Source organism: Saccopteryx bilineata, chromosome 9 (genome assembly GCF_036850765.1).
Source record: "Saccopteryx bilineata isolate mSacBil1 chromosome 9, mSacBil1_pri_phased_curated, whole genome shotgun sequence".
Classification (NCBI taxonomy): Eukaryota; Metazoa; Chordata; class Mammalia; order Chiroptera; family Emballonuridae; genus Saccopteryx; species Saccopteryx bilineata.
Genome location: NC_089498.1, coordinates 30,591,536 through 30,606,829, shown reverse-complemented (window position 1 = coordinate 30,606,829; position 15,294 = coordinate 30,591,536). Strand labels below are relative to the sequence as shown.

The 15,294-nt window shown below is 43.4% G+C and overlaps 1 protein-coding gene across 1 annotated transcript in view; it reads right to left on the bottom strand.

Annotated features, from left to right (window-relative positions):
* Nucleotides 1-9,282, bottom strand: part of GAN (gigaxonin) — a 78,249-nt gene extending 68,967 nt beyond the window's left edge. Inside the window, exon 1 of the mRNA XM_066243841.1 lies at nucleotides 6,010-9,282. Within this exon, the coding sequence (XP_066099938.1) occupies nucleotides 6,010-6,176 (167 nt within the window). The 5' untranslated portion in view covers nucleotides 6,177-9,282. The remainder of the gene's footprint in view (nucleotides 1-6,009) is intronic.
* Between the last annotated feature and the right edge of the window lie 6,012 nt (nucleotides 9,283-15,294).

Below are 15,294 nucleotides of genomic sequence, written 5' to 3'. Positions count from 1 at the left end.
AATTTATGTACGTATTGAGCCTATTAAGCACTTGAAGAGCCAAGGAAGCTTCCTGAAATGTGTGAAGGAAAATGATCAGAAAGAGAAGGAAGCGGAAAAGAAAGGTGTCCAGGTTTGACTGAAGCGCCAGCCTGCTCTGCCCAGAGAAGCACACTTTTTGAGAGCCGACGGAAGCCATTCCCTGTGAGTTTATGACATGGTAAGTGTAAAACAATAAAAAACCTCTGTACTGATTTTAAAAATCCTTATGACAATCATTCAGGAGCTGCTATTTACACAAGGTGACTATAAATGCAAAGCACAAGTGGAAGAAACAGGACTTGGGGACCAATAGCATGCTCTTCACACAGCAGACTCTACTAACGAACTTTGCTACCCATGAACAACAGGGCAATTTTCCGGGGCCCGAAGAAAGGATGATAATTTCTATGGTACTATGAAACTTGGACTCCTACAGAGATCATATTAGTCTCCTTAAGTAGTTTCATCAGCATCATCTATGAGTCAAACTGTGTATTTAAATGGCAAAACAGGCTCATCAATAATTAGACCTTGGAACACATCCAGATTAGGAGCATAAAATAAATGCTTGTTACAAAATAACTCCACAGGGCTGGGTTTATATGTAGCATATCAACCAAGAAGGCCTGTATGATAGGCCAAAGGAAATGCTTTAATGTCAATGTATAGCAAAACTTAAATGATACAATAAACCTGAAAGAACAGAAACACTGCCCCTCCCTGCAACATATACACACAAAACAAAATGAAAATAGCTTAAAACCATATAATTTAGACAGGGGTTTTGCTGTTCATGAAGCCCAACCAACCTGACTTTACACATGAGGGAACTAAGTCCCAGAAGAGTTGTCCAATATGACCCAGGCTGAATTCTAGGCCCAATGTCTCCACTCCACCTTCATTAGACGGGTGTTCTCTAATATATATATATGGGGGGTTGGGGGGGCAGGCTTGCCACTTGTACTGTTGGCTGACTTATCAAAGGATCCAAAAATCTTGGGAATCCTCCTCTCTGTTACTCTCTGGGACTAAAAGCTGAACAAAATTAATGTTCCAACAGATTCCCCAGAAAACCTGAAATTCTCAAAAGTGAATAGAGGATCAGAACCTGTACAGAGTTACTATAATGTTACTGCAGAATCACAAAGTAATTCATTTTCAAATCCTTTTCACATACATTACTCCCCAAGAGCCACAGCTCAGGAGAGAAAGGAGTCTGAACCCCAGATCACATCAGTGGGACTGTGCCAGAATCAGAAGAGCCTCAGACACGAAGAACAGCAAACTTTGCAATAGTCAGAAGAAAGGAAAATTTCCTGTAAGCCTCAGGGAACCTTTCCCAGAAGGTTTCAGGATTGCTGAGGATGGAAAGATTCTGTGGGTCATTACATCCATGAATTCAATTTCGTCATTCTTAAAGGTCATCAGCTATGTTTAGATTGTTTTCCCATTAAACCAAGGGGGAAATGTCACACAGGGATCAGAATGAGGAAAAGCTGGGAAGAGGGTGTGCTGTGAAAGTAGCATCCCACTCACTGAGCTGGGTGATGGACTATGGAAGGTCCTGCCGGACTCCCTGCAGCATCTGTATTCTAAGGCTGCATGACATATTCTACCCATTCTTTGTTCAGGTTATCGTTAGGGTTTTGTTGCTAAAGTTGAGTTTTCTTCTGGCTTTTTCCTTTTACACTGAAAAGTCTTTCTAGTGTGGTAACAATTGATAAGATGATCAGGAAGAAAAACAAATGCTAAACCAAAGATAAAGCACAGAAAAAGATTAAACCAATAAATTAGGTTAAAAGACATTCCTATAGTAAGTAGAAAGTATGCCAAATGAGTTGCTTTAATTGCTGGTTTGACAAAGTTGAATTGCATAGAGAAGCAATATACAACATTGTTTCCAAACCATTTAACTTCAGAAGCTTAAGACAGTTAATAAAATTAAGCTAACTATATAGGCTTTAAACAAAATTCAGACTTTTATAATAATTTCAGAGATTGCCAAACTTTTGAACACCCAATCCATACATTAATGATATCACAGACCTAAATGCTTAAGCTTCAAAGGGAAAGTAAGAAACATCAAATTCTAGAACATACAAATTTTGTTTCAACATAATTCTTTTCTTTTTCTTATTTTCTATTTAGAAATTAAATTTAATGGGGTGACATTGATCAATAAGAGTACAACATAATTCTTTCAAGTTCTGTTCAAACAAAACATATATTATAAAAGACCAATATCGTATAGAAAATTACTAAGCACTTTGTTTCCAAGTAGTAATACAGGTTAGTCACAGTACTTTTAAGTGGCCTTGAGATTGATAATTTAAAAGAACCCTTCCTTCAAGAACATTCTACCACTTCAATAGCCAAATAAAACTTAAAGCAATTAGTCACTGAAAAAAAAAATTAACTGATCCATGTTTATTCCTAAAGCTTCAAAAATACTGCCTTACTTACATCACAAGATGGTTGAAAATAAAAACCAAAATGAGACAGTATGTGAAAGTACATAATAAGCCCTTAAAATCATAACATATTTGTAAGTCAGTTAGTAGTCGAGTTTACACAAAGAATAGTTAAATACGAGTAACACTATAAATTGGTATGGTAAATGAGTAGGAGATAAGGTGTCATTAACTTGGCATCTAATCTTAATTCAACCATTAACCGTTTGAGTAGTACTGAAGTGTGGGAAAAACTCTTAACATGAATAATTTTTGGCAAAAACTTACTTTCTCTAAAACAAAGAGACTTTCAGCAGAACTTACTTTTTCTGAAAAGACTCCCTATTCCTGGCCTTGAGGCTGGTTTCCCAGACTGTGGCCTTGGGCTATCTTTGCAAAGTTGCAGGTGTTTTCAGAATGTTTCTCCCTGAATTAACCCTATAGATAAACATTGTAAGAAAGCTTGTTTCACTGCTTTGTTTTACTGCTATGCTTCCTCTCCTCCCCATTCCTCAGTCAGTATGTAATTTTCCCTTTATTTATTTATTTATTTGTATTTTTGTGAAGTTGGAAACGGGGAGGCAGTCAGACAGACTCCCGCATGCGCCAGACCGGGATCCACCCGGCATGCCCACCAGGGGGCGATGCTCTGCCCCTCTGGGGCGTTGCTCTGTTGCAACCAGAGCCATTCTAGTGCCTGAGGCAGAGGCCATAGAGCCATCCTCAGCGCCTGGGTCAACTTTGCTCCAATGGAGCCTTGGCTGCGGGAAGGGAAGAGAGAGACAGAGAGGAAGGAGAGGGGAAGGGGTGGAGAAGCAGATGGGCGCTTCTCCTGTGTGCCCTGGCCGGGAATCGAACCCGGGACTCCTGCATGCCAGGTCGATGCTCTACCACTGAGCCAAATTACCGGCCAGGGCCCATGTAATTTTCCCTTTAAAATTCAGCTCCAAACTGTGTTCCTGGCCACATTAATTTGAACGACTTAGGTCTCCATGTGGTCCGTGCAGCTGGTTAATTAAAGACTCTTTAATTTCTTAATTTGGCCAATTGACTGATTGTGTGGCAAGACGTTTGTTTCTCGCTGTTCTAATACAACAGTACGAACGTTCATGTACGTTCTCAAGCCTCCTGACCATCCAGAGTATGATCAATTTATTTTAAAAATGTGTAAGGTAACATTAAAAAAAGGTAAATGTATGTTCTTCTTGTTTCCATAAATTGGTTGTCAAACAAATATGATTTTAAGTTAATAAAACTGGAACTAATTTCAGTTTTTGAAAAAAACTCCGGGGAGTTAGTGAGCATGAAAAAAAACTCACTACTCAAAGGGTTAAGTATCAGTAACCATCGTAAGCCAAGTCACTAATGCCTTTTCTTATTTGTAAATTAACAGAATTGGACTAGAGTTCTGAAGTCCTTTTTGGCTGTGCTACTTTGATTAGTAATATTTCACACCTAGATTACTGCTATTGTCAATAAGTAGCATTTCTCATAACTAAATATTCTCACTGTGTGCCACCATGTCACAAGTGGGTACTCCACCTTTCCTAATTCAGCTTATATAGCAGTGAACACTACCCCCTTTTACAGATTTTTGTGCAGACCTGTGATATCTTCAAAGCACTAGTACATATTCCTAAACAGGGTGGGTCAAATTAGATAACGACACATTTTATCCCTCATTTATCAGACTAGTGAGCTGGATATCCAAGTCATCTACCAACAATCACAGCTGCAAGAGCAAAAGCTGGAAGGAGAAAGTAGGTCCCATGATCCTTCCAATCAGGGACAATAGCATCTGAAATGGAAATACTGTATAACAGAGATAACCTTCTAATGTCCAATCCGCTGTGGTAGAAAAACAGGCACTCATTCACATTTGCTAAACCACTAGGCACTGTTCTTTCTGGCCACTAGGGACAAAGTAATGCGCGTGCACCCAAGCGCGTGCGCGCGCACACACACACACACACACACACACACACACATTTCTGGCCTCACTGAGCTTACATTGTGGTTGGGAAGGATCAACAAGGTATATGAGTAAAATACAGGATATATATTAGTTGTAAATGCTATGGATAAAAAGAAAATATGAGAAGAGAATAGAGAGCATCTGTTTGGGAATTTGCAATTTTCTTTCAAGCTGGCTAGATGTCACCTAAAAGAACTACAACAATAATGCATCTAGAGTAGATTTTCTAAGCATTTCCCCAAAGAGGGAACACTCTGGATACCAGGAAGGCTCTGACCTACTGATTTCAATTTGAGATTGCTCAAACCTCTGAACTGCCAGCGATGAGCTGTCATATTGGCAATCTAAGTCCCCTAATAGCAAAGACTCCCCCCCATCACCCACCTTTAAATCCAGAGTGCAAATTGATTTACCTAAGACAGAGCCAGGAAGTTACAACTGCTCCTGAGTAGCACAAATGTCTCCTAATGTGAAGGTTAAAATGCAGTTCCTGCGCAGAGTTCTGCTAGGACAAAGCACTAAGAAGGCAGGCAGTATATATCATTTTGCTTTTTCTAACCTGTCAATTCTAATAACATTCTCGACTATTAGTCTATATTTAACCAGCTTACTGGACAGTTTCCCCAGCTGTTAGCATTTTCTTCTTTCATTAAAACAGCAATCCAGTTTGCAAGAAAGTTGCTTTAAGAAAAGTTAACAGCTCCCTGCAAGATCTGATACACTTAAGCACTATCTCACCAACCTTTAACCAGCTTAGTTGAGAATGGCAAATCAGGTTAAGCTTTGTTTCAATGACGTTTTAAAACGCTCTGTGAGGCGTTAAAATCTCCTCGTCCTCGAGTTGTAACTGCGCCCTGAGAATTACGGTAAGTCTTTTAAAATTCGGTATTTTACTTGAACGTGTCTATTATGCACATCCTTTCTTTTAAACAGAGTTCCCACAAGGGAGTGAAAAAGACACATTGGACAAGAACTTCGGCCTTGAGGGTCAGTCAGATCACCTATCCCAAGGAGAAGACACAACACAGTAGGGTTTTCCCTCTCCCAAACCCGGTGGGGTGGTTGTTTGTTTGGCGTCTCCGCGGGAGGGGCGCTACCGGCCGCGGGCCCCGCCGACTAGACGATTTGAAGGCGAACCGCTGGCAAACTTCAGCCGGGATCCACGGGCTGGGCCCGGCCGAGGGGGCGGCTCTTCTCGCGTGCGCCCCGCCCTGCTCGCGGGTGCGGGTCCCGGGCCGGCCCCGGACGGCGTCGAGGGGCCTCCACGGATTGGAGGCCCGGGAGAGCGCCGGGCTGTGGGAATCGGAGTACAGAGCCGGGGGACGGCGGCTTGAGTCCGTGATCAACTACAGCGGGGCCAGGGTCCCGTGGGGGCGCGGCCCGAGGATGAGAGAAGCCACAGGAGCTGTCCAGGGGGCCCAGCAGGGGTGTCTGCCGAGAGGGACCCCGGCGGCTGGGGGGGTGGGGACACGGACTCTGGCGCCACGCCCGGCCCGCCCCGCCCCCGGGCTCGGGCTCGGGCTCCGCTCCGGGCAGCGCAGCCCCGCCCGGCCCCCTCCTCACCTGATGTACGGGCTGGCCGCCGCTAGGATGTTCTTCTGCACCGGGATCTCCTCCCCGTCGAGGACCAGGTGCGCGTCGCAGAAGCGGGACTCCTCGCGGAAAGAGCTGAGCGCTCGCAGCAGGCGCGCGGCGTGTTGAGGATCCGACACGGCGCTACCCTCCGCCATCGCGGCGCCCGCTAGTGAACCGGCCTGTGCCGCTCCCGACCCTCCTCGCTGGACCACTGGAGCCGTCCGCGTACGGCGCGCGCCCCGTCTGCACAGCCTGCGCGCGCCCGCTCGGCCAGGCTCTCAGCGATCCGTGAACAATCCGGAGCCCCCAGAACGCGCCTGCGCCATCCGTGGCGCGAGGGACCGGTACCTTTAAGGAGCCGCTGCAGTACGTCATTTCTCCGCGACGCCCCTCACGCCCTCGCTCCCTCCCTCTCTCGCCCGCCGTCGCCGGAGACGACTAATCAGAAGCCTCCTTGCTCTGTCGGACTCTCCGGTTCCGCCCCCGCGCAGCCAGGGGTTATCCACCGCTAAGTGATGGCTGCGGCGCTGTAGGGGTGTGCGGCCGAGCTGGGGCTATGAGTTTAAGCGGGTGGCCTCTGGAGCCCCGGAGGCTTTTCCACCCTCCAGCTGTGTAACCGTGGGCACATTGCCATCTTCAATTTCTCCATCTGCGAAATGAAGATGATGACTTCTTAGTGTTGTGGACTCGTGAGATAACGTATGTAAGCAAGGACTCAGTAGGTGTAGCTTTCATTACATATGACCGAAAAACCGTTTCCCAGGTAAGATGCGAGAAAACAGGCCCTGAAAAGGCGTTTTTGCGGCCTAGGGAGGAGATGTAGCAGATGAAGCCAGAGGGAAGCGGCAGGTCTTAAATTCTGCAGGGCCTCCTTGGTTATGGTAAGGAGGTTGGTCTTGGTTTCTGTGTTAGGAACCATTAAAGGGCTTTGAGCAGGTGTGTGTGTGTGTGTGTGTGTGTGTGTGTGTGTGTTTGTTTAATTGAAATGTAGAAACACCATACCCTGACCATAGAACAAGTTTTGCAAGATTTGCAGGTGAGTAAATGAAAAGAGTTGTGTAAAGCCATCATGTTAGTTCTGTAAAGGCTGTAAATGTACCCTGATGTCTAGATCCTGGAAAAGCCCTCAGGACGCTGCCTTAACAACCTCTGTAAAAGGCCAAGGTAACCGAGCACATTCTCTTGCTTTTTGTAAAACGCTTGGCGGAGCACTCTTTCCCTAGATTGCCTCAATGATAACAAAAGCCTGTTTCGCTTCTGTAAAACTGCTTTGGTTAGTTGCTCGCCCCCTCTCCTTTCTTCTTTTTGCCTTTAAAAAGCAAACCCCTGACTTCGTTTGGGGTCGCATGATTTGGTAACTATAGTCCCTTGCGGTCGCTGGCTTTAAAATAAAAGACTCCTTAATTTGGCTACTTAATTGTGTGGCAGAATGTTTGTTTCCTTGCTGTCCAGATCTAACAAATAAATATCACTCAGCCACTGCGTGGAGAATTGGGGTGGGGTGGGGGGCTGTTCAGGGCAGAATGATGCTTCAAAGGGTGATGAAGGAGGTGGACAATAATGGATGGCTTTAAAAGAATAAACAGACTTGTTAGGGAAGAGGAGTCCAGGATAATCTGGGTGGAATAACTGCATGGATGTTGGGACCTTTCAGAGACAGATAGAAAACGCCCAAGGGGTAGAAGCTAGAGCGGCCAGAATTTCAGTTGTGACAGGAAGCAACTCTGGGTCAGCTTGGCCTTCAGAGCAAGCCCTGTACTGTCTGAGGTTTCCCCAGAGGTTGCTAAGGGCAGATAGGAATGTGGAGTGTAGCTACCATTTTGTTTGAACAGGTGTTCCGTAAACTTCTAAAGAAATAGCAATTTTATGAGAACTAAGGACCAGAAGAATGTGATCAGAATTCCAGATAAGGCAGGATGTGGTGTCACTGGATTGGGTCAGTCTTTTCCTTCAGTCAGAGCAGGGGTCGGGAACCTTTTTGGCCGAGAGAGCCATGAACGCCACATGTTTTAAAATGTAATTCCGTGAGAGCCATACAACGACTTGTGTACGTTAAGCATTATCCAATAAAAATTTGGTGTTGTCCCGGAGGACAGCTGTGATTGACTCCAACCACCCGCAACCATGAACATGAGTGGTAGGAAATGAATGGATTGTAATACCTGAAAATGTTTTATATATTTAACATTTTTTTAAACATTTTTTTATTAAAGATTTGTCTGCGAGCCAGATGCACCTATCAAAAGAGCCGCATCTGGCTCACGAGCCATAGGTTCCTGACCCCTGAGTCAGAGGCTCCAATAAAGTCTTGGGTCTTTACCCTGAACCAGCCAAGGCTTTGAAGTCACTGGCCAGAATCAAGAGTATATAACTCCTGTAGAGTCACTGGCAGAAGAACAGATGGGAGGGAAAGTGTTACTAGTAGAAGGTCCAGACATTTTCAGTCCCTTCTTTAAACACACCTCAATATTTATGAGTGGAATGATAATGTTTAGGATTGCTTCAAAACAGAAGGAAGGGATGGAGGGAAGCAGGTAGGGGTATAAGTGAATCAAAGTGGCTGTGAGGCCTGACCAGGCGGTGGCGCAGTGGATAGAGCGTCAGACTGGGATGCCAAGGACCCAGGTTCAAGACCCCGAAGTCACCAGCTTGAGCGCGGGCTCATCTGGTTTGAGCAAAAGCTCACCAGCTTGGACCCAACCAAGGTCACTGGCTCGAGCAATGGGGTTACTCGGTCTGCTAAAGGCCCGCGGTCAAGGCACATATGAGAAAGCAATCAATGAACAACTAAGGTGTCGCAACGCGCAACGAAAAACTAATAATTGATGCTTCTCATCTCTCCGTTCCTGTCTGTCTGTCCCTGTCTCTGACTCTGTCTCTGTAAAAAAAAAAAGGGGAGGGCTGTGAGTGACTAATTGCTAAAGCCAGCTGATAGGTACATGGAGATTTATTGTACTAGTCTCTTATTTTTTTGTGTGTATGTTGTAAAATGTCATAAGAAGTAAGATGAACAAGATAGCAGATCAAGCTTTTCTTCTCCAGGATACCTGCTCAGTATCCCAGGGAGCAGCTGACAGTCCTTTCTCCAAGTTGTTGCTGTATTTTAACATTGCTCACTTTGAACATTGCTCTGACAAGAAACTTACTGTAATGAGTTTTATTCATGTCATCTGTGAGCTTGTATATTTTCCCAGTGCCAAGCACAGTGCTTGGTAGTGCCCAGTGAATGTTGGATGGAAAGATTTTAAAAATTTGTAAATACCAGGCATGTAATAAATAGTTTCTGAATTGCAGTCTCTGTGTTTAGTTTGTCTTCTTTCTCAGCTGGGTTGTTGGGGTCAAAAATGATACATATGACAAAGTCCTCTACACCATGTAGATATTTGATATATACTTATTGATTCATTGCTTGGAATGCTAGTCTACTCTTCAAATGTCAGAGGTTCCAAAACAAAACAAAGAGCTCAAATAACAGAATCACCCTTAGGTAACCAGTTATCCTAGAATGGGAGTGTCGCCTTAGTTGAAATAATTGGAGGTGAGTGGGGATTAGTCAGGCAGGCTCTTCCTGGTAGGGGTGAACCTTCTCTGGTGTTTTGACAGAAGGAAGGAATGGGAGGAGCTGGGCAGAGGGTTGTAGACAGACCAGCATCACTTGGGAGAAAGGTAATTGCTGGTTTGAGAGGGTCACCTATGCCTTGGGCTGCTAATCAGCAGAACTTGTAGAGCAGGGGTCCCCAAACTACGGCCTGCGGGCCACATGCAGCCCCCGCCGCACTTCCGGAAGGGGCACCTCTTTCACTGGTGGTCAGTGAGAGGAGCACATTGACCGTCTCATTAGCCAAAAGCAGGCCCATAGTTCCCACTGAAATACTGGTCAGTTTGTTGATTTAAATTTACTTGTTCTTTATTTTAAATACTGTATTTGTTCCCGTTTTGTTTTTTTTTTTACTTTAAAATAAGGTATGTGCAGTGTGCATAGGGATTTGTTCATAGTTTTTTTTTAATAGTCTGGCCCTGCAATGGTCTGAGGGACAGTGAACTGACCCCCTGTGTAGAAAGTTTGGGGACCCCTGTTGTAGAGGCTTTTAGTACCATCCTCACTGTTTGCAGTGTATTCCCAACCAACCCGCCTGCCTGAATAATTCATATTCATCCTTCAAAGCCCAGCTCAAAATGACTTTCAGGGAACCTCCAACCAGCTTCTCAGGGCAGAATCCCCATGCGATGCCATGGTCATGCTTTCTGTGCTGTATTGACTTCAATGGACTGTAATTAACTGGTTTATAAGTAGGTTCGTGAGTTCCTGCAGGGTGCTTAGTAGGTGCCCCCTAATGCTTTTATGTAATTACTTAGAGTTTGCAGTTGAGTAATTGAGCAGGGGAGGCGGGATTACAGGGAGCTGAAGGACACACACCTGTCTCAAGTGGGTGGATGCTCCCCAGCTAGCTGATTGTACCAACGGATAAGGGCCCAGTGGTGATAAATCCAGTGATTTTTCAAGAGATCTGAAATCTCAGATTCACATGTCATATGTCCCAGCTTTTCAACATTAGCCACCAACTCCATTTGGGAAATAAAGATGTAGCATATGTCTGCAGGCTGAATCTGGCTTTAATTCATTTCCAGAGGTAATCGGAAACCCGACTTGGTTTACTGAGAAGGGAGTTAACAATCAACAGGGTGCTAGGCTCTCAGTAGAAATTGTTGAGTTGAACTCAGCTGCCCCAACAGACCTCATCCTGGTGTAGTAGGGAAGGAAGAGGGCCCGAGTGCGCGAAGAAGGATATGGAGGTGGGTAGAGCTTACCCTCCCATCTGCTGTGGAGCCACTCCTGGTTGGGCAATGGACTGTTTTGCAGCCTTTCTTGATATTGCTCAAACTGAGCTGGCTTTGATTGTTTATGGCCATCAGAATGGTATATTTGGTGTTATTGTCTCTCTGCATTCCATAGATGTAAGACCAGCTGTTGTGAAATGTATAATCTAAGAGATCCAGTATCATCCCATCAGTTTCAGTCTCTGTTGACTATAACTGTCCCCTTCTGGTTTAGAGGCTAAACAACCCCCAGAAAGAGGACTTGTTTTGTGTTTTATTTGTTCTTGGTCTGAAGACTAAAAAGGATGTTCACAAGATATCAAGTATCTGCTATATAGTATATATTGCAGATACAATGGTGAAAGCATAGTTAACTTCAATGGTATTGTTGTAGAAATATTTTTTACTCTGCCTTTCTAAACGTGTCATTATATACAATCAGAAAAATAAAACAACAATTTACACTTGCAAAAAGAAGAAAACAAAAACCCAGCTTTAGTTTGCTTTGAAAATGATCCTTCAAAGAAGAGAAGAATCACTTTGGGGCTTGGGACTTTATTTTTTAATAACTGTTAGAAAGAGGGCCTGACCTGTAGTGGCGCAGTAGGTAAAGCGTCGACCTAGAACGCTGAGGTCACTGGTTCGAAACCCTGAGTTTGCTCAGTCAAGGCACATACAGAAAGCAACTACTATGAGTTGATGCTTCCCACTTCTTCCTCCTTTTTATTCTCTCTAAAAATAACAAAAATGTTCAAAAGAGGAATGGGAATCCAGCAAAAGAACTAATACAAAGAAAAAAATGAATCATTTGAAAGCTCACTAGAAGTCGTCAAATCCAATGGATTTATTTTATTGAAGAGAAAAAATGAAGATGAGCAAACAGCTCAATCAAGGGCATACATGTGACCTTGTCAGGCAGAATGGGCAGGCCCAGAGCTTTTTGCCTTCCTGTAAGCCAGGGGTCCCCAAACTTTTTACACAGGGGCCAGTTCACTGTCCCTCAGACCGTTGGAGGGCCGGACTAAAAAAAAAAACTATGAACAAATCCCTATGCACATTGCACATATATTATTTTAAAGTAAAAAAACAAAACGAGAACAAATACAATATTTAAAATAAAGAACAAGTAAATTTAAATCAACAAACTGACCAGTATTTCAATGGAAACTATGCTCCTCTCACTGACCACCAATGAAAGAGATGCCCCTTCTGGAAGTGCAGCGGGGCCGGATAAATGGCCTCAGGGGGCCGCATACGGGCCTGGGCAGTAGTTTGGGGACCCCAGCTGTAAGCTTTTCCATTACACCAAGTTGACTCTTTATAAACATTAATTTGGTTGAGACAGTCTCTTCTGATTCATTTTAAGGCGGTCTTCAAATATTTTATTGGATAAATCTGTCATTTATCCAAGTCTATATATAGCTCCTTTCTTTCCGAAAATCTAAGCTCTTACAAATTGCTGAGTCAAACACCATCTCAGTATTTATAACTCTTGAGAGTTGCTTCTATATATTTATACAATATTCATAGAAATGTCTCAGAAACCAGTAAACTAAGTTGTAATGAAGGTAGTGACTTTGTCTAAATCCATGCTGTACTCCCTAACATCCAGCACAGTGCCTGACACACAGTAGATGCTCAATAAATATTTGCCAAATGAATAAATGTTAATGGGTAGGAAAACTGAGATTTTTTATGTCTATAGGGGATTACTTAAGATATGTTTCCGTAAGTCCCCACTGAACTCCAAGCTGGTATAGCTAACAGCCTGCTGGGCATCTTCAGTTGAATATCTAATGAACACCTGCAACTTAAGATGTCTCAGATGAATTTCTGATTTTACCCCTTAAATATAATCATTGCCCAAATAAATGGCAGCACTAAAAGACAGCAATTTAGGGACATTCTTGACCTCTATCTCATGCCTTTCATCCAATTCACCAGTAAACCCGGCCGTTCTTCCTACAGACTGTCTCCTGAATCCAGCCTTGTCTGACAACCTCCACCGGTACCACCCTGTTCCAGATGCTAATGAACTCCACCTGGACTCCTGTAATAGCCTCCTAGCTGCTCTCTCAGCTTCTCCTCTTGCCTCTTTATGGGTTCTCTCTTCCCATAAGTTAATCAGATCCAGTCGCTTCCTAGTGCAAAACTGCAATGGCTTCCCATTAAACTTAGGGGAAAAAAAGTCCCAAGTCCTTACTATGCCTCACAAAGTCCTATGTGATCTGGCCTTATACTTTCTCTGTGACCTCATTTCCCAGCACACGCTTCCCCCTCAAAGCGTGCCCTAACCAAACTGGCTTTTTTGCTCTTCCTTGAATAGGCCTTACACATGCCTACCCCAGGACCTTTGCATTGGCTGGTTTCTCAGCCTGAAAGTTTCCTCATTCTCATAGCTTGCTCTTTCCTTCTACTTAGATCAGAGCTCAAATGTCAACACCTCAGAAATGCCCCTGTATAATGCCCCCCTTGAATCTGTTTCATTTTTCTTCACTGCAGTTAATCACTACCTAAAATTATACATGTTTATTTGTGTATTGTATGTCTCCTTCAATTATAATATAGGTTTCATGAGATCTGCCAGGAACTTTCTATTTTATTTATCAGTGTATCCCAAACCTTTAAAACAATGCATGGGATATAGTATGTGCTCAATAAAGATGTATTTACTGGACAGAAGGGAAGGGAAGAAAGGAAGGAAGGAAGCAAGGGAAGAAGAGAAAGAAAGGGAAGGAGGAAAAGGAAGGAAAGAGAAGGCAAGGGAGAAGGAAAGGGAAGAGGGGAAGGGAAGGGGGAAAGGGAAGAAGGGAGGGAAGGCGAGGGAAGAAGGGAAAGGAATGGAAGGAAGAAAAACTCTTACTGGACCTTTTCATCTCGTGTCTAACCTGACATTGCCAACTTGGAGGTAGATGAATTATCAAGAGAGATTCAAAGGACTTGAAATGAAACTTCCAAACCTTAGAAGATTACAGTATGACAGCTCTGGGCATAGGTTGCCCCAGTGATTTCTTTCTAACTAAATCCAGTGCAAGAAACCATTTTCCTTCTTCAAGGCACACCACTTTGCACTTGTACACTATAAATTTGGGTTAAGTATTGTACTTTGTTTATATACCCAAAAGCATGTAAAAAAAATACTGAATTTTATGTCCTCCCCTAGAATTCTGGCCGATATACTTAGACCTGTTTAAATGTCTGTGAAGTCATTTGAATTTCTTTAATTCATTGGATTTCCTCACTGCCCCCCCCCCATCTCTTTCTCCTCTCCTTGGGAGACTCTGGTTAAGTTACTCCACTTCTTCAGCTTCTCCCTGTGTAAACCTGGGATAATCATATACACTAACTTAGAGAGTGATTGTGAGGATTAAATGAGAGGGTCCTAGTGAGGCACTGACAACAGGGCCTGGCACATAGTCAGTGCTCAATAAATACTAGGTGCTGCAGTGTTTATTATCCCTGTCATCACCACAGTCACCATTCTGCTTCTTTAATGGCATCCTTGTCCAGTTCAGGAATTATTAGCTTCCAGTTGACTTTCAAGTCAAAAATCTAGTTTCCTCACCTCTACAATCAGTGCTCCACCGGCTACAGTCTCTAGGTCTGATTGACAACCTCACTTCTTGTTTCTTCCTGATATTAATGCTGGGCTTTAGGTGAACTCAATTTATTTTCTAATTCCAACTGACATTTAAATTTCCTACTCCAGCTCTTTAAACATCCCAGTTGACTCCTTTTCTTTCATTCTCCAGCCTTTAATTTTGCTTTTTAACATTTAAATTCATCTGATATTTCCTGAAATATGTTAGACGTCTCTAGCCAGCACGTTTTGAAACAAATTATCACTTGAATATATTTTTATCTTAAAAAAGAAACCGTCTTTATTGAGATATGGCACACTGTAAAGTATGCAGCTCAATAACTTGTTCCGTATGAATACGCCTGTGAAATCCCCAGGTGATTCACAGATCAAGATAAAGAACATTTCCTGTAATCCAGAAGGTTCCCTCAGGCCCATCTCCAGTCAATACCTCTCAAAGAAAACCACTGTTCTGACTTCTATTGCTATTGATTCCTTTTTCCTGTTCTTGAACATTGAACTTTTCCCCACTCAATATGCCTTTGAAATTCTTCCATTTCATTGCTTGTAGTAATACTTGGTTTTTTATTACTGTGACCAGACCATTGTGCAGATCTGCCACAGTTTACCCATTTTTCTATTGGTGGATATTTTGACTATTTCCAGTTTGGGGCTATTATAATAGAGCTGTTAAGAACATCCTTAAACAAGTCTTCCGGTGGGTGTATGCACTTTTCTCTCTTGTGGACCTGCCTGAGTTCAGTTGCTGGGTCATAGGGCGAGCATGTGTTCAGCTTTAGCAGATACTGCAAACAGTTTTCCAAAGTGGTTGTACCAAATTATACTCCCACCAGTCACACATGAGAGTTCCAGTT